Here is a 21,026-nt window from a genome sequence, read left to right as displayed (position 1 = left end):
AGTCAGCAAACGGCCAACAAATAACATTTGACAATCATAATAACTTAGCACATGTTCAAACATTCAAATAACTCAAATTGACTTATTATATTTTCACAGTCTCTAAACAAAGTCCTTCTCTTATAAGGGACTCATCTACCCATATCGGGGTGTCAAACTGAGTGACCTCTTCACACTTGCTGCAAGGAAAGTCTTCAAAACAAACATGAAGCATCCTTAAAGCCAAGCAAATTTGCCAAGATAAAAGCATCATTAATAAAATGCTGACATCACTGAAGGTGACAGATTTATAGTGGAAAACTGTGGATGAAGTTTAATGATGAATGCCTTTAGTGCTAGCTCAATCTGTTCGCTGCTCACCAGTGCTGGGAGACAGTATCCTAGTTAGACAGAGACTGGATACAGGCACCAGACCAAAAACACCAGTTCAACCTTAAAAGGGGCCTTGTTCCCTGATCTGGCACCTACTTCCATTCTTGATTACACCGTGTCAGTTAATGTTCTGACATATTGTCTCGTGTAATGTGGATGATTATTATCTGCTGGATGAAAACAGAACACTATTGTGCTCTCAGCGGACACAGATGTGACTGACCTGAATCAAGCTTTGAAGGACGGAGTCCATTCAACGTTCATCACTACCCCTTCTTTATTATGTTAAGTATATACAGTAAAGAGCAGAAAAAATGTGACTGATAAATATCCAAGGTACCACCACTGGCACTTGGCAGGTTGGTACCAAAACTCATGAGTTAGAGTGGGTGCTGCTTTTAGCAATATTCCAGCAATATCACAGCTGAGGACACCATAAATGGACTTCACACTTTGTACCCATGTGGGGAATGGAAGCCAGGTGTTTGGTGTGACGAAGGAATGCTTTAAGCAAATGGGTACACCTCCATCCCCCGGAACACTCTATGTTCCTCCAGGTGGGCACAGGACAAGTTTAATATTTAAACCTAATTTAAAGTTTTTACTGTCAATTGCTGCAGAATATCGGCCCTGCAGCAGGTCTAGAGGAATCCCCGATGTCATACAAAGCAGGGGGAAGTCAGAAGGGAAGTCAGGCAACCATTATCTTGGTGCAGGTACCAACCATCAGATATTCAATTCCAGTTGTTCCACATGGGTATATCACTTTGAAAACAGAATTAATTGTATTTCATCATAAAAATCAAATAAAGATACATGTATGACCAAAACAATTTTAAGAAATATAAAGTAAGGCATCATTGACTTTTTCCAGATGAATATTCAACTTTTAATCAATGATTGATCATTAAAGATCTTAATTTTTGGCAGAGCATGTCAATATGGTCATGATTTCTATTGTCATCCATTGATCCAATAATCAAACAATATACTATTGTATTTCCAAGGAAACAGATTTATTTATCTCCAACAAGACAAACTGTACATGATTCCATCGTCTACCAGTGAATATTGCTATCAAATCGCTCAACAATTCTGAGATCAGAAAATGGATATTTCAGGACAAATCACAACTCTCTGTATTCTACAACTGTTTCTGTGCCAACACCAGCACACCTGTACAGTTACATTAGTAGGACAAGGATGTCAGTCAACAACAGAACACGGACAAACTAGGAACGCATGTAGTCAATAGGAAACATTGCATAAGCAAAGAAACGTATATGACACAATAATTCAGGATGACACAATAAATCTTGGATGTAACAAAGACCAAGGACCTGAAATGTTTTATTAAAAACTGAGTATCAGCATTATTGGAGCAATAATCATTCCTGATTTCAAAATGTGATGTAAGTTATTTCCCCTTGTTATGCCAAGTTATCTTCCCTTGGCTTGTAAATACTGTCATCAACACAATGTTAAAACCCACCATACTATGTAATACAATAAAGCTTTGGATATACAAGTGAAGTGCATTTTTTACAATGTTATTAATTATGAAATTCACATCCCAATTTATACCAACCAATTCTGCAACTGTTAGTCAAAGTTTTCACCCATATATTTTCACAAAAACAGCTGTTTCATTCAAATATATTAGAAAAACTGAATTCATTTGCACTCAAAAGCTGACTGAGAATGTGATGGGGCTACACTACAAACATCAGTTGAAGCAGTGTAAGGGAGATAACTCACTGATACTCCTTGGTTGTGCTGTAAATCACAACACCCTGCATATATACAGTGAAACCTGACTATTCCGGATAGTTGTGTCCACAGATTATACAGACTTCTGGATTAATGATCTGCAGTCTGGATGGCAAATAAACGTAGGTGAACCCACATCACAGGTAGTGCCAGGAACTAGATCCTGAACAGTACAGCCACTGGGAGACTGATCTGTACTCTGGATGGCAAATAAACGTAGGTGACCCCACATCCCAGGTAGTGCCAGGAACTAGATCCTGAACAGTACAGCCACTGTGAGATTGATCTGTACTCTGGATGGCAAATAAACGTAGGTGAAATCTTAATAATCACATCTCCGAGAGCTGACTACAACTGTTTCGAGGTAAATGTGTCTGTATGACTAGTGCCTGAACACATACTACACTGCTTAGATAATCATTTAAAAAGTAACCTCCATGTTTGGGGTGGGAAGTACAATTGGGGCTGTTGTGAGACACACAATATTTTTGGCTTTCAGCTTGAAGATATCTTCTCATCATTTCTCATACAGTAGCTACTCCCTGTAACCCATCTAATGTTGTAGCCATACACCCTGGAGCAAATATATGTGTATAACGAGCAATTCCCAGGTTCCTCTCAGAATACCTTATGATCAATCCCTGTCATTGCTTTGCACTAAGGATATATATGTATATCGGAATATTGATGTATAAATATATGTTAATGACAATACTGTATTGATTCAAAATTAGATTTTCTTAAGAGATATTTATTACAATTTATAACAATCTATATTTGAGGAAAGACTATGTTAAGATCCATGGATATTAAAGGAATCCTTATGAATTCATTAATCACTACAGACCAATAGTTTGTAACTATAGTCCGTTTGGCTCAAAATCGGACCGATGAATTGCAGTCTAACTCGAAAACTACTAAACATAAAATACTCAATGAAACACTGATCATAATCAAATTATCAGACCAACTCTGTGATTTTTTGCAGAATTTATGTCCCTAAAAACAAAAAAGTTGTTAAACAAACTATCATTAAAATTTTGACAAAGTTCACTATTTGTTACGAGGGAGGACTGCAAAGAGAGGAACAGCCAGGTGTATTCGGAGCCAAGTTATTGAATCATTTTACCTGTGCTGTGCTGTCTCCATCCTTTCTCGCACACCTGACTGTTCCTCTCTTTGCACCCCTCCCTCGTAACGGACTACAACATGGTGCCTGTTTCACAGAGAGATTGAAGCACTACAAGTGAAACTCCTAAACATTAGTCCTTATGCTGCAATCACTTTCTGACACAGGGCCCAAATGGTCAAACTATGGAATATATTGGTAGAGACTGAAAAAAATATGAGTATTTTCAAGATAAATATTTACAAAGATTCTTGTTCCTAAACCCTGAGTATTTCATGTCAGAAATATATAGATGTACATTTGTAAGTTATGATATCGAGTGACCGATGTTTGGAACTGAGGAAAAGAGTATTGACAGCAAGATTTTATTCTGAAGTATAGAAACAGACCACTGACAATCGTCTTACCAGTAATTACAGTGGTTGATTCAACTGCTGGTACCCTGGATCGTGGCTAGCAGAAACAGCAGAGGGTTTCTGTGGCTTCTAAGTACATATGCTCACACATACGTAAACAAGAATAAATAATCTTAAGGGGCACTCTTAAAAGTCTTAAATTCTCGGCTTTCAGGTGAAACAATGGTATTGGAATGATTTCAGATCAATCTGCTCGGCGTTCTGGTTGACTTGAGTTTTCATGCAACAAGTGTAGGATATGGTCTCTTGCCTTCCAGTATCACTCTATATGTGGAATATCTACACGTGACTTTACACAGTTCAGTTTATTGAGTCCTACTTTCCAATCAGGCCATGAGACAGCGTGGATGTGATGCTGCAGCTTTACCGCTGCAAAGAATGGGTTTGTCAAGCTGTACCTATTTCTAAACCTGTCAAAATCCGGGTTAGAATTTGTCTTCAGTAACTCACACTTGTCGATGAGGCAACTAACAGGATTAGGTGGTCATCTCACTGACTTGGTTGACATATGTCATTGTATCCCAGTTGCATAGAACGAAGCTCATGATGATGATCACTGGATTATCTGGTCCAAACTCGATTATTTACAGACTGTCGCCACTTAGCTGGAATATTGCTGAGTGCGGCATTAAACAACAAACCAGCCAACCAGCCCGCCAACCAACCTATTTCAAAATCAAACTGTGACCTTCGGCAGGAAAAGCTCACAAAGGCCATATTTTATCTGTTCAAGCCTCTCTTGCCATGTCAGGGTACTGAGTTCTTTAAGACCTGTGTTTGTTTTAAGACTTAAGTAGTCTTGCTACCAGTAGTTCATCAGTTTTCATGAATCCACCCCTGTAACAACTATAAACTGTGATTGTCAGGACATTACTTAAAAGAACAAGCAATAAGTCAGTATTTCACTGACAAAACAACCCTGTAGTATTTCCACAATAAATAGTCTAAGACTTAGAAACTAACTCAACTGTAAATTCAAGCTAAAAATAAACAATAAATATTAGCACTTATTAATTTACAAAATGAAAGATAAAATGGCTGAACTATCAACTGAGTGTAACATGCAGAACTGACATATAAACACAGACGTAAGTGGTGAAACAACAAACGCCATAAGATTGTAAACAAACTACAAAACTTACAAAACACAAACACCAACATCATAGAATGTTTGTAACAATGTGTGCAGACTGTTTGACTGGGCCGAGTGATGAGGGAAGAGAAGCATTTTCTCAACCATCATATACATGAAACTCAATCTTACTCAACCCACCACTGTTATTCCCAATACCAATCAACCACTAAACGACCCAACCATCTTAAATACATAGCATGTTCCAGTATTAACCTAGCTACACTATTAATGATTTCAAAACAAAAACCTGAATTTGGGTCGAGATATTGGAAAAATTCAGATCCAACCCCAAACCTTGTTAAATTTAGATCTTTCACTCTGATTCAATACACCTCTACCTGAAGGTCAAACAAGCCCACATCAGATACATTAGATGAATGTATTAATTATCTAATCAGCTACAGGCTTTAATTTCTCAGTCAGCCAATTATTCAACTCAGCAAATCTGAATTCTGTATCTTGACAACAAAAAGAGGCAGTTCTGCATTACATTGTGCTAAGTAGACACAATTCATGCATAACAGTTTCTGTAATATACTGTTGTAACAATGTACAGCAAAGTAGCTACACAACTATATTAAAGTAAAGGTCATCCATGCACCATGTAATCTGTCAACAAAGTCTACAGAATGCCTCTCATGTTGTCCTCACATGCCACATGTTTCATGTGGGTCCCTTGGCATAAAGAGAATATCTGTGATTTGTGCTGGTTTTCTTTTGTCCTGACAAAAAATTATAAATCAAGAATTGAGGCGGCAAAAAATGAGATTTCAGAAAGCTGACATTTGATTGGCTGATGGGGTTTACCTGATGTGGTCTCCTATCCAGCCTATTGAGGGTTTTTCAGATCAAAGGTAACGACATGGGAGTGAAATATCTGACTATAATTAAATTACACCAACCCTAAATCATGGGGATAAAACAACATATTCACATTTGACTCAAAATATGGTGTAAACAGCGCCATTTAGCAAAATAACATTATCTCTCCATTGTAGTCTCTGGTTTTCCTAAGGTTGGTTTCATAATTCAACTTAACATGCATAGAACAATATGCATAGAGCCAATTAAATAATTATGTATCCCATTTTCAACATATTGTATACAACTCTAATTTAAAATTGATCTCATTATCATTTTCAATACTTAGTTTAGTTTCTATGTCATATCATTCTTTTCAGAATCACATTCTAAAGGAATTAAATGGGCAACATTCAAACAGTGCCAATGCAAGGAAGAATATTTACAATAGATCTGCTTGGCAGCCATCACTGTTCTCATGTTAGGACATTCACTAGCAAAGTAGGATGCTCTTGGCCTCCTTATATTCCCATTTCTGTTCAGTATCTACCATGATAACTGCACATGGGATGCAGGTGACACTGTACACAAAGCAAACAGGCCTTGACACAGGGGAGACTACTCCTTGGTCTGACAGTTGATGTGCCACCCAAGCACCTGTCTGTCAAAGCCACAGGAAAACAGATTGCACGTCTGGTTGTCGTCTGCAAAGGTCACGGAGCATACCATGCGTGAGTGACCTTGTCTGTTGCTGCGAGGGAGGCGTCCGACACGCACGCCGCTGATGTCAAACAGTCGAATGTGTCTGTTATCATGAGGGATTGCGATGATGTTCTGGGCTTGGGATACAGCCAGCCTGAAACACACATACACTCCATCTCATATCCTGCATAATAATAACCTACTGGTAAATAGTTCAAATTGGTCATCAGACACAAGCGTTTGAAAGTAGGTTAAAACATTTTAATGTCAATGACTCTGATACAAGTGAGTGACCAATACTACTTTTAAATTTCCTATTAGTGGCAGATTGATCAATTTCCTCATTCCATCAGTCTGTCGCATACCTGTTAATGTCAGTCAGTTTGTCATATACTTGTTAAAGACCACATATACTCTAGGGGAGTACAAATACATAAATAATTTATTGGCATCGTTATAAATGAAACCCTGTCATTAAAACTACTCATTTCGACATTTAGTTAACTTAAATCAACCTTTTTGACAACAGTGCACAATTCTCTCCCGCGAATGAAATTTCCACCAATCAGAGGGGCTCTTCTCCGTGACGCAATGTGGGAATTCATGTAATTTCCGGGCGTAAGTTATCTTGTTTACAGGTTTGTCTAAACCTGAAATCGTGACAGTTGTTGTGAAAAATGAAAGCTTTATGTTTTCACAATCTACTGTCATTTAATCTTGTCACCTGCTTTGCCTAGTTTACAACTTGTTTTCATAGACGATTCTAAGCTAGAGGCTGATAGCATGAGCAACACTGTATGTGGACCTTTGGCTCGGTGGATAAAGGACACCTCAGTCAGATCACACAAGACTCGAGGTAAAAACAAAATGTTGTTACATGCCTTTGGCTAGAAGTGAACAAGGCTAAACACCACTGCAAACAATATTTCAGTAATATCAGGGCGTTTCAGCTTTAATACGTAACATTTAATGAATTAGAGCCTAAAGTAACGAATATCAAACATTTACCCCTCAGGTATGTGTACGGTGAGCATGGGTACTGACAACTGAAACTGAGGCAAATCTGGGATTGAACCAGTGCTGATTTGTGCTGATATCCAACCTGACCAAGGTGTATCCCAATCCCTGCTGATGACCCCTACCTGACCCCAGGTGTATCCCGATCCCAGCTGACGAGCCTACCTGTCCCAGGAGTGTATCCCGATCCCTGCTGACGACCCCTACCTGACCAGGTGTATCCCAATCCCTGCTGATGACCCCTACCTGACCAAGGTGTATCCCAATCCCTGCTGACGACCCCTACCTGACCCCAGGTGTATCCCCATGCTGATCCATGCTGACCCAGGGTCCTACCTGTCCCAGGAATGTATCCCGATCCCTGCTGATGACCCCTACCTGACCAAGGTGTATCTGATCCCTGCTGACTATCCCTACCTGACCCAGGTGTATCCCGATCCCTGCTGATGACCCCTACCTGACCATGGTGTATCTGATCCCTGCTGACTATCCCTACCTGACCCAGGTGTATTCAATCCCTGCTGACGACCCCTACCTGACCAAGGTATATCCCAATCCCTGCTGACAACCCCTACCTGACCCAGGTGTATTCAATCCCTGCTGACGACCCCTACCTGACCAGGTGTATCCAATCCCTGCTGATGACCCCTACCTGACCAAGGTGTATCCCAATTCCTGCTGACGACCCCTACCTGACCCCAGGTGTATCCGATCCTGCTGACTATCCCTACTGACCCAGGAGTGTATCCTATCCTGGCGACCCTACCTGGGGAGACCCTACCTGACCAAGGTGTATCCCAATCCTGCTGGCTGACCCTACCTGACCAAGGTGTATCCGATCCCTGCTGACTATCCCTACCTGACCCAGGTGTATCCCGATCCCTGCTGACGACCCCTACCTAACCCCAGGTGTATCCCGATCCCTGCTGACAAGCCTACCTGACCCCAGGTGTATCCCGATCCCTGCTGACGACCCCTACCTGACCAAGATGTATCCGATCCCTGCTGACTATCCCTACCTGACCCAGGTGTATCCCGATCCCTGCTGACGACCCCTACCTGACCCAGGTGTATCTGACCCTGCTGATGACCCCTACCTGACAGAGTGCTGATCTGCTCCCCAGTCTCAGCATCATACAAGATAGCCAGTCTATCCCACGATGCACTGATGACCTGAGCTCCTCCCACCATCCAGTCCACTGACCCTCCAGTCGGCAGCAATAACAACATCAGTGTGCCCTGTCAGCTCCACCTGCGGTGTGCGGAGTTTGTTGCTCTCCTGCACCTGATCACCGCCATCTACAGGCAGACAGGACATAAAATCATTATTACACAGGAATCAAGCCATCGGCCAGTGGATTCCTGGCAAATCGTTTATTAAGGTGATTAGACAGTGTGTAGTAAAGCAATAGAGCAGGACCAGTAAATTACCTACCATCACCAACATCTTCCTTCTCCGACCCGTCAATCTCATCTTCTCCTGAGGAGTGGGATTTCTGTAACACAGTAACAATGTAGAGAAATAAAGTATGTGACAGAGGCAATACTACAAGCTACTGATTCTTCAGTGTTTATTTGTTTGTTGTTTAACACCACACTCAACTATATTCCAACTATATGGCGGTGGTCTGTAATAATTGAGTCTGGACCACACAATCCAGTGATCAACAGCGTGGGCATCGATCCACGCAACTGGTATACGAAGACATGTGTCAACCAAGTCAGCGAGCCTGACTACCCAATCCCGTTAGTCGCCTCTTATGACAAGCATGGGTTGCTGAAGACCAATTCTAACCTGGATCAGTTGGGTGAGGTCAAGTGGAGTTTAATATTATGTTCAAATTATGAAAATGTCTTCAACAGGAAGTAATGTGTCCACTATCCCAGATGTTAAAGTGCTGTGGTAAAGTCATCAAAACTTCAGCCATGAGATGGGACAGGCAGTCAGCCATGTCACAGGTGGTGTTGAGAGGGAAACTAGATGTCTACACACCACTATTTCAGCATGAGGGGGAAACTACATGTCTACACACCACTATTTCAGCATGAGAGGGAAACTACATGTCAGCACACCAAACTACATGGCTTCACCACTCAATGCCAGGGGGAAACCACATGTCCACACATCACCACTATTTCAGCATGAGAGGGAAACTACATGTCTACACACCACTATTTCAGCATGAGAGGGAAACTACATGTCTACACACCACTATTTCAGCATGAGAGGGAAACTACATGTCTACACACCACTATTTCAGCATGAGGGGGAAACTACATGTCTACACACCACTATTTCAGCATGAGAGGGAAACTACATGTCTACACACCACTATTTCAGCATGAGAGGGAAACTACATGTCTACACACCACTATTTCAGCATGAGAGGGAAACTACATGTCTACACACCACTATTTCAGCATGAGAGGGAAACTACATGTCTACACACCACTATTTCAGCATGAGAGGGAAACTACATGTCTACACACCACTATTTCAGCATGAGAGGGAAACTACATGTCTACACACCACTATTTCAGCATGAGAGGGAAACTACATGTCTACACACACCACTATTTCAGCATGAGAGGGAAACTACATGTCTACACACCACTATTTCAGCATGAGAGGGAAACTACATGTCTACACACCACTATTTCAGCATGAGGGGGAAACTACATGTCTACACACCACTATTTCAGCATGAGAAGGAAACTACATGTCTACACACCACTATTTCAGCATGAGGGGGAAACTACATGTCTACACACCACTATTTCAGCATGAGAGGGAAACTACATGTCTACACACCACTATTTCAGCATGAGAAGGAAACTACATGTCTACACACCACTATTTCAGCATGAGAGGGAAACTACATGTCTACACACACCACTATTTCAGCATGAGAAGGAAACTACATGTCTACACACCACTATTTCAGCATGAGAGGGAAACTACATGTCTACACACCACTATTTCAGCATGAGAAGGAAACTACATGGAAACTACATGTCTACACACCACTATTTCAGCATGAGAGGGAAACTACACGTCTACACACCACTATTTCAGCATGGGTGGGAGGTGTGACCACAGCTCTCCAGATGTGCGCGGTCTCGTCCCCCGACGCGGTCAACACGAGGTCCTGACTGGGATGGAAGCGGATGGAGTTGACCGACCCCTGGTGACCGGCATACTGGAGCAAGCACTGACCAGTCTCCACAGAGAATATGCGGGCTCGGTGGTCTGGAAACGACAGCATATGTACATATGATAAACACATGAAACAAGTCAACTCAAAACCTGGACTTTGTCAAAATAACACACCTGCACTTGCTATCATATATCACACATGCACCTGTTCTGCCTATAATACACCTGCACTTGCTGTCCAAATAACACACCTGCACTTGCTATCATATATCACAAATGCACCTGTTATGCCAATAACACACCTGTACCTGCTGTCAAAATAAAACACCTGCACTTGCTATCATATATCACACATGCATTTACACACCTGCACTTGCTGTCTCTATAACACACCAGCACTTGCTATCATATATCACACCTGCACCTGTCACGCCTATAACACACCTGCACTTGCCGTCCCTATGACCTGATGGCCAGACTTGGACACGCTGACCTCCCACACTCCGTCCCGATGACCCCTGTAGACACGCACCAGGTTGTAGGCTGCTGAAGGTGCTCGGAAGCTGGAGACAATCTTACTAGTGGATGCCTTGTACGTCGTCTTGATCTTCTGAGAAATCTGACTTGCAGCTGTAGTAGATATTTACATGTTTATATGGGGTACATATTTATATGAGGTACATGTTTATATGGGGTACATGTTTATATGGGGTACATGTTTATATGGGGTACATGTTTATATGGGGCACATGTTTATATGGGGTACATGTTTATATGGGGTACATGTTTATATGGGGCACATGTTTATATGGGGCACATGTTTATATGGGGTACATGTTTATATGGGGTATGGGGTACATGTTTATATGGGGTACATGTTTATATGGGGTACATGTTTATGGATGTGTAAAGTTGAGATTCATGCTACTAAGAGTAACCATGACCCAGCCTTGCTTTAACCATTAGCCTGCCTGGCTTTAACCATGAGCCAGCCTTGCTTTAACCATGAGCCAGCCTTGCTTTAACCATGAGCCTGCCTGGCTTTAACCATGAGCCAGCCTTGCTTTAAAGAACCACTAAACTTTGTTTTTTGTTACTCTTTTAACCATTACATATGAAAGATTTGTAGTTAGTCTTATGCGGAACACCAAATTTATTCTTTAAAAACTTGTGGTTAATTAATACCGAGCTATTAAAAGTGGCCAAAAAGTCGCCTGCTTCCCTCTTGCCCGCCAACGAAACCACAGACAGGTTACGTAACTCTGTCGCCAGAGCACTGCAGTGACGTCATATGAGGAACGATTTTCAGTTAGTTGTATAGAAAATGTGTAGCACGCTTCATCATTTTGATGATTTCGACATCAATGGCGACATGCCGAATCGCTGCTGTCGCCAATTGCTACTAGGGTCGGGCGATGGTGTCCCCATGCACAGATTTCCACACGACCTCGCAGTTCGTAAGCTAAATGGGTTATGTTTGTGAGTCTTGAAGCGGCCGTTGTGGAAGCCTGAAGCGATATCTTACTTGTGTTCAGATCGCTTCACGGAAGTTAAAGAATCAAAACTACTTACTAGTTGTAGTAAAATATGCATATGATTGATGACCATAAAGAATTTCTATGACACAACTTGTAACATAACGATTTCTTCCTCGGAAGTGAGGTTGTGGTCAAGTAACAATAATATTGTAAGTAGTATTATATTGACACCCACCTGGCTCGCGGCGAAAGAAATTGTTATGATATGCAGCTATGTCATGCAAAATCCTATTGGCCATCAATAAAATACATATTTACTACCAGTAGAAAGTAGTTTTGATTTTTAGAACTTCGGTGAAAACAAACCTAAATACCATTTATCCTCAGACTGGCGGATGTTCCCGAAGGGCGCCGCCATTTTAAAATAAAAAATCTGTTAGAATTAATGAGATTATAGTTTGTTTTCATCAAGTTAGAAAATCAAGACTACTTTCTACTGATTGTTAAATATGTATTGGAATCATAACCAAACGGATTTTGCATGACACAACTTATAACATAACGATTTCTTCCACGGAAGCGAGTGGGGGTGAAATCACAATACCGCGCCGATAAATTTCTTTGCTACATTCTTATGGTTAATGTCCACTCACCAGTATGTAGATACTAGTCAATGTGCGCTCTTTATATTTGGTCTTATAATCCTAATTAGTTTATTATCACACTTGTATGCATTTTGAAACTAAATAAAAAAGCAGACGATCTGCTGATACTTATAGTGAATTTATAACAGAACTGTAATATCTAGACATTTTATAGTTTAAGCCAATGTGAATCATAATTCACACACACCCTAGTGCATGTTGTCTGTCTCATTACACTTCACGGCGAAAACAATGATTCTGTTGAATGCTACGACAAAATGAATAAAACAAAATGCAAATATTAAAATTAAAACAGATTAAAGTTATAGGAACAATATCAGGCCATTACCTTGTTTGAGGAATGTATCAATCAATATCCACAAAACTGTTCCAAATGATGTGTCTTTTAACAGTTTAATATACCCAAAAAAGTGATAAATCTTTTCAGGTATTGGTGTATAGTCTCATTGGTCACCCAAGATAGCACACCTGGCAACTAATTGCATAATGTCCGCCTTTCTTTAAAACAGTAATTTAGTTAGCCAATAATGGGCAATCAATCAATGTATTGCCAGTTAATCCCTTTGAAAGAAGGATCGTTGTTTTTATGCAGACACCTACCGACCGACAGAGTGTATTCAGTATAGATTAGTAAATCTACATACATAAACACTACCTTTTGACAATTCCGCTGTGTAAGATAAAAGTAATTAATCAATCAGCCGTGTTATCGGTTAGTCCTTTGATCGATGTTTATAATGTTGAATATTACTCAGACACAAGAAATGCCAATGGGAACCTTTGTCGAGTAATCTAAGTGTGTTACCACTAATTATACCAGTGATCAACAGCAGCGGGCATCGATCCACGCAACTGGTATATCACGATGACATGTATCGAAAGCCAAGTCAGCTTAGCCTGACTCACCCAATCCGTTAATTGCCTCTTATGACAAGCATGGGGTTGCTGAAGACCAATTCTAACCTGGATTCAGTTGCGGTTGAGGCCAGCTAGGAGTTTAATATTATGTCTAAATTATAAAAAACAAGTTCTCTCAACAGGAAGTAATGTTGTCCACTATCCCAGATGTTAAAGTGCTGTGGTAAAGTCATCGAAACTTCAGTCATGAGGATGGGGACAGGCAGTCAGCCAATAATATCACCAGGTGGTGTTGAGAGGGAAACTACATGTCTACACACCACTATTTCAGCATGTGAGGGAAACTACATGTCTACACACCACTATTTCAGAAGCATGAGAGGGAAACTACATGTTCATACACACCACTATTTCAGCATGAGGCTTCAAAATGCATGCCACTATTTCAGCATGATGGGGAGCTACATGTCTACACACCACTATTTCAGCATGAGAGGGAAACTACATGTCTACACACCACTATTTCAGCATGGGAGGGCTACGTAATCTACACACACCACTATTTCAGCATGAAGGTGGTAATCAGCACACCACCCTTATATTCAGCATGAGAGGGAAACTACATGTCACCACTACTATTTCAGCATGAGGGGGAACCTACATGTCTACACACCACTATTTCAGCATGAGGAGGAAAACTACATGTCTACACACCACTATTTCAGCATGAGAGGGAAACTACATGTCTACGCACCACTATTTCAGCATGAGAGGGAAACTACATGTCTACACCGCACTATTTCAGCATGAGAGGGAAACTACATGTCTACACACCACTATTTCAGCATGAGAGGGAAACTACATGTCTACACACCACTATTTCAGCATGAGAGAGAACTACATGCTCTACACACCACTATTTCAGCATGAGAGAGAAACTACATGTTCACACACCACTATTTCAGCATGAGAGGGAAACCACATACGTCTACACACCACTATTTCAGCGCCAGAGGAAACTACATGTCTACACACCACTATTTCAGCATGAGAGGGAAACTGTATGGCTACACCACTATTTCAGCATGAGAGGGAAAACTACATGCCCACACCACTATTTCAGCATGAGAGGGAAACTACATGCCTACACACGCCCCACTATTTCAGCATGAGAGGGAAACTACATGTCTACACCCACTATTTCTGGATGTGTGCGAGTCGCTCTCCCAGATGCGGGAAACTCAACCCGCGTCTGGCTACTACCAATTTCAGCAGGTCCTGACTGGGATGGAAGCGGATGGAGTTGACCGACCCTGGTGACCGACATGCTGGAGCAAGCACTGACCAGTCTCCCACAGAGAATATCGCGGGCTCGGTGGTCTGGAAAGCGACAGCATATGTACATATGATAAACACATGAAACAAGTCAACTCAAAGAACCTGGACTTTGTCAAAATAACACACCTGCACTTGCTATCATATATCACACATGCACCTGTTCTGCCTTTAACACACCTGCACTTGCTGTCCAAATAACACACCTGCACTTGCTATCATATATCACACATGCACCTGTTAAGCCATTAACACACCTGCACTTGCTGTCTCTATAACACACCTGCACTTGCTATCATATATCACACATGCACCTGTCACACCTATAACCCACCTGCACTTGCCGTCCCTATGACCTGATGGCCAGACTTGGACACGCTGACCTCCCACACTCCGTCCCGATGACCCCTGTAGACACGCACCAGGTTGTAGGCTGCTGAAGGTGCTCGGAAGCTGGAGACAATCTTACTAGTGGATGCCTTGTACGTCGTCTTGATCTTCTGAGAAATCTGACTTGCAGCTGTAGTAGATATTTACATGTTAATATGGGGTACATGTTTATGGATGTGTGAAGTTGAGATTCGTGCTACTAAGAGTAACCATTAGCCTGCCTTGCTTTAACCATGAGCCAGCCTCTTTTAACCATTAGCCTGCCTGGCTTTAACCATTAGCCTACCTTTATTAACCATTAGCCTGCCTGGCTTTTAACCATTAGCCTGCCTGGATTTAACCATTAGCCAGCCTCTTTTAACCATTAGCCTGCCTGAAGCTTTAACCATTAGCCAGCCTCTTTTAACCATTAACCTGCCTGGCTTTTTAAACCATTAGCCTGCCTGGCTTTAACCATTAGCCAGCCTCTTTAACCATTAGCCTGCCTGGCTTTTTAACCATTAGCCTGCCTGGCTTTAACCATTAGCCTGCCTGGCTTTAACCATGAGCCAGCCTTTCTTTAACCATTAGCCTGCCTGGCTTTAACCATTAGCCTGCCTGGCTTTAACCATTAGCCAGCCTTTCTTTAACCATTAGCCTGCCTGGCTTTAACCATTAGCCTGCCTGGCTTTAACCATGAGCCAGCCTGTCTTTAACCATTAGCCTGCCTGGCTTTAACCATGAGCCAGCCTTGCTTTAACCATTAGCCTGCCTGGCTTTAACCATGAGCCAGCCTTGCTTTAACCATTAGCCTGCCTGGCTTTAACCATGAGCCAGCCTTTCTTTAACCATTAGCCTGCCTGGCTTTAACCATTAGCCTGCCTGGCTTTAACCATGAGCCTGCCTCTCTTTAACCATTAGCCTGCCTCTTTTTAACCATTAGCCTGCCTGGCTTTTAACCATGAGCCAGCCTCTCTTAAACATTAGCCTGCCTGGCTTTAACCATTAGCCTGCCTGGCTTTAACCATTAGCCTGCCTTGGCTTTTAACCATTAGCCTGCCTTGCTTTAACCATTAGCCTGCCTGGCTTTAACCATGAGCCAGCCTCTCTTTAACCATTAGCCTGCCTGGCTTTAACCATGAGCCAGCCTTTCTTTAACCATTAGCCTGCCTGGCTTTAACCATGAGCCAGCCTCTTTTAACCATTAGCCTGCCTGGCTTTAACCACGAGCCAGCCTCGCTTTAACCATTAGCCTGCCTGGCTTTAACCATGAGCCAGCCTTGCTTTAACCATTAGCCTGCCTGGCTTTAACCATGAGCCAGCCTTGCTTTAACCATTAGCCTGCCTGGCTTTAACCATGAGCCAGCCTTGCTTTAACCATTAGCCTGCCTGGCTTTAACCATGAGCCAGCCTTTCTTTAACCATTAGCCTGCCTGGCTTTAACCATGAGCCAGCCTTGCTTTAACCATTAGCCTGCCTGGCTTTAACCATGAGCCAGCCTCTTTTAACCATTAGCCTGCCTGACTCTAACCATGAGCCAGCCTCTTTTAACCATCAGCCTCTTTTAACCCATTAGCCTGCCTGGCTTTAACCATGAGCCAGCCTCTTTTTAACCATTAGCCTGTCTGGCTTTAACCATGAGCCAGCCTTTCTTTAACCATTAGCCTGCCTGGCTTTAACCATGAGCCAGCCTTTCTTTAACCATTAGCCTGCCTGGCTTTAACCATGAGCCAGCCTTGCTTTAACCATTAGCCTGCCTGGCTTTAACCATGAGCCAGCCTTGCTTTAACCATTAGCCTGCCTGACTCTAACCATGAGCCAGCCTCTTTTTTAACCATCAGCCTCTTTTAACCATTAGCCTGCCTGGCTTTAACCATGAGCCAGCCTTGCTTTAACCATTAGCCTGCCTGGCTTTAACCATGAGCCAGCCTTTCTTTAACCATTAGCCTGCCTGGCTTTAACCATGAGCCAGCCTTGCTTTAACCATTAGCCTGCCTGGCTTTAACCATGAGCCAGCCTCTTGTAACCATTAGCCTGCCTGGCTTTAACCATGAGCCAGCCTCTTTTAACCATTAGCCTGCCTGGCTTTAACCATGAGCCAGCCTCTTTTAACCATTAGCCTGCATGGCTTTTAACCATGAGCCAGCCTCTTTTAAACATTAGCCTGCCTGGCTTTAACCATGAGCCAGCCTTTCTTTAACCATTAGCCTGCCTGGCTTTAACCATGAGCCAGCCTTGCTTTAACCATTAGCCTGCCTGGCTTTAACCATGAGCCAGCCTTGCTTTAACCATTAGCCTGCCTGGCTTTAACCATGAGCCAGCCTTTCTTTAACCATTAGCCTGCCTGGCTTTAACCATGAGCCAGCCTCTTTTAACCATTAGCCTGCCTGGCTTTAACCATGAGCCAGCCTTTCTTTAACCATTAGCCTGCCTTGCTTTAACCATTAGCCTGCCTGGCTTTAACCATGAGCCAGCCTCTTTTAACCATTAGCCTGCCTGGCTTTAACCATGAGCCAGCCTCTTTTAACCATTAGCCTGCCTGGCTTTAACCATGAGCCAGCCTCTTTTAACCATTAGCCTGCCTGGCTTTAACCATGAGCCAGCCTCTTTTAACCATTAGCCTGCCTGGCTTTAACCATGAGCCAGCCTCTTTTAACCATTAGCCTGCCTGGCTTTAACCATGAGCCAGCCTCTTTTAACCATTAGCCTGCCTGGCTTTAACCATGAGCCAGCCTCTTTTAACCATTAGCCTGCCTGGCTTTAACCATGAGCCAGCCTCTTTTAACCATTAGCCTGCCTGGCTTTAACCATGAGCCAGCCTCTTTTAACCATTAGCCTGCCTGGCTTTAACCATGAGCCAGCCTCTTTTAACCATTAGCCTGCCTGGCTTTAACCATGAGCCAGCCTCTTTTAACCATTAGCCTGCCTTGCTCTAACCATTAGCCTGCCCTTGCTCAACCAACAGTCCACCTCATTTTAACCATTAGCCAATCATTAACCAACCATTTGCCCATGTGATTTGTCCACTTACATCTCTTTGGTTTGGTGCTTCCATCAGTTTCTTGTACCTCTGCTGCTGGCTTATCAGAGCTGGCGTAAGCTTCAAGTCTCTCATTCAGTGATTCCACTCTCTCTTGTACTGTCAAACCAATCATGGCAGAAGATCAGCAACAATTAACCAAACGTCAAGGGCATCATGATGCTCACCATGAGACCAGTGTCAGGTACATCACAGTTTTGTGCAAGCCACTGACCATTGACCTATTCTGCTTAAAACTGGCAAAGAGGTATTTCACTGCCTAACTGAATCCCAAACTCTACAGTCATACAAATGTTTGTTTGCATTGAACACTCATTACTAGGGGTGGGCGATAATACCGGTTAACCGGTATATTGCAATTCGAACTTCACAGTACGATATATTGCGGTACACTTTTCGCTAACCGGTTCACCTGATACGATCGGTAATTTTCGTGATGTAGTCAAAACTAGTAATAACATTTGTATTTCCTTTATATTATTATACAGTGGACTCTGTCAATACCGGCCTCTGTAAACACCGGCACTCTGTCTACATCGACACAAAGTTTCAGTCCCGGCAGAAATGCACGTTATTATCATTTAGAAACTTCTGTAAACATCGGCATCTGTCTATTCAGGATATCGGCATTGTTTTTCAGTCCCAGCGAACAAGTTGTTAAGAAAGCGAATCTGTAAAACCGGCACATGAAGACGGGCGTAACCCTTTGATGCAATTAGGTCCAAATGATGTAACAACACAATTCGTTGTGACTCGAGATTATTCAGAAGCGGGAAGTGTTAATCAGTATCTTGTTAATCAGTGAGTGGTAAGTAACACTTACCCTGAGTAATTAATACATGTAGTGGGCAGTTTGTGGTATAAACAAGCAAGTGTTTACATTTTGTTGATTCGCGAATTATTGACTCGAGATTATTCAGAAGCGGGAAGTGTCAATCAGTTTCTTGTTAATTAGTGAGTGGCACGTGTCACTTACATAGAGGCGAATCGTTTGATGGCGGTTATTGTTCGAAAGCTCTGAACATCAACAATATCACTGTACTCTTGCGAGTATTTTCACATTTGTAAGAAGCCGATTTTATTGGATAAAGATTGGTTTCTAACGACGCTTTTCACTACACTCTGCTTATAAAGGGTCGTGATTGGTCAAAATCAGACCGTGGACCTAAGCAGCCAATCATATTATGGAAATGAATAGCCGTCCTAAATTAAGCGAAAACTTTTAGATTAAGGCGAAAAGGTTTTGGGTAAAATAATGCTATTCTGAACATATTAAGAAAGACATCGCTACCTTTACGTAAATTATGGAACGTATTGGACATATCGTGCTAGGTTATGGCCTATGACAAAATGCTTCATGCATATATTTTCACATTAAGCATCGTGTCCGAGGAATCAAGGCGGAGGCGGTGAAAGCCGAGATGTAACTTGTCAGTGACTTGACTTACATTGCATGATCGCACAAAAGTATGGAAGTAGTAATTTTATATGTACGTTTGACAACTTTTATGAATGTTATTGTTGATTTCAATTTATTTAATGATTTCCTCGATGTTTGAAACATCATTGCTTTGCTCTTTGACAATGCTATTGTAGACCAGCTGCGAAGCATAAACAAGAATCGTTGTTTTCAATAACATTGCGAAAAATAGTTTATAATTTTAATTCTGCCGATAATATATGATCAGTTGAAATTTAATAAGAGATTTCAGACATTTTTATTTGATTTAAACAACATGAATGTGCATTCCGAACATTAATAGTTTTGAGAAAGTTTATTTGGTCATACAATATGACATTTGTACATTAATAGACTTTATTGAACCATATAAATATAAACAAAAAATAGATTGGTACCGGCACTTTCGTTGTAAGGATAAATAAACAAAAATGGCGGATCTCTTGTACAATTACATCTGAGTCCTGCCAGTGGCATTGTTTCAAAAGAAAGGAAACAGTAATTTAATTACCTTAACCCATGTGTTACACTTTCACAATATATTGCAATACATATTGCAATACGCCAACACATCTCACAATATATGGCAATACGAACATTTTGGCAATACCCAACCCTAGTCATTACCAATCAACCACAAGTGAAAAGAAGTAACCATTTTGTTTGCTTGTTGTTAGCACTGCGCTCAGTAATATTCCAGCTATATGGCAGTGGTCTGTAAATATTTTGGAAGTCAATCCAGTGATCAACAGCATGAGCATTGATCTATCTGGGATACAAAGACATGTGTCAACAAAATCAACTGGTCTGACCACCCAATCCTGTTAGTCACCTTTTACAACAGTCATGGGTTGCTGAAGATAAATTCTAACCCAGATCTTGAGTGGTAGGGAGTAATCATTACATGGCATAAGTCAAAAAGGTCCATTCATCAAATGATGGACCCAGGTTCTAGAGTCGAGCATCTTTTTGAGGCATGTCTTCTGTCCTGTGTTCAGATATAACGCCGGTGGGGTAGCCTAGTTGTTAAAGCGTTCGCTCATCATGCCAAAGACCTGGGTTTGATTCCCCACATGGGTATAAAGTGTGAAGGCCATTTCTGGTGTCCCCCAATGTGATATTGCTGGAATATTGCTAAAGGTGGTGTAAAACCATACTCACTCACTCACTCATAGTGGGAAATGTGACACAAACATGAGTTTGACAGTTTATTCCAATTTTATTACTTACATGCAATATTGGCAGCATAGAGATTTTCAAATTCCTTTTCAATCTGCCCAAACAGATCATACAGTCTGTCCCTGAAAATTAAGAACATTCATT

General features: G+C 41.9%; 1 protein-coding gene across 1 annotated transcript in view; it reads right to left on the bottom strand.

The window, feature by feature from the left end:
* Positions 1-4,244: 4,244 nt before the first annotated feature.
* Positions 4,245-21,026, bottom strand: part of LOC124262674 (WD repeat-containing protein 37-like) — a 28,737-nt gene continuing 11,955 nt past the window's right edge. Inside the window, 10 exon segments of the mRNA XM_046697181.1 lie at positions 4,245-6,479; positions 8,367-8,554; positions 8,556-8,641; positions 8,778-8,838; positions 10,408-10,592; positions 10,944-11,129; positions 14,764-14,880; positions 15,170-15,355; positions 18,236-18,343; positions 20,934-21,004. Of these exon segments, the coding sequence (XP_046553137.1) occupies positions 6,242-6,479; positions 8,367-8,554; positions 8,556-8,641; positions 8,778-8,838; positions 10,408-10,592; positions 10,944-11,129; positions 14,764-14,880; positions 15,170-15,355; positions 18,236-18,343; positions 20,934-21,004 (1,426 nt within the window). The 3' untranslated portion in view covers positions 4,245-6,241.

The sequence above is a fragment of the Haliotis rubra genome, unplaced genomic scaffold, assembly GCF_003918875.1.
Source record: "Haliotis rubra isolate DU_JTF1 unplaced genomic scaffold, ASM391887v1 Scf85, whole genome shotgun sequence".
NCBI lineage: Eukaryota > Metazoa > Mollusca > Gastropoda > Lepetellida > Haliotidae > Haliotis > Haliotis rubra.
Note: the sequence above shows the minus strand (reverse complement) of the source record. Positions and strands in the feature narration are given on the sequence as shown.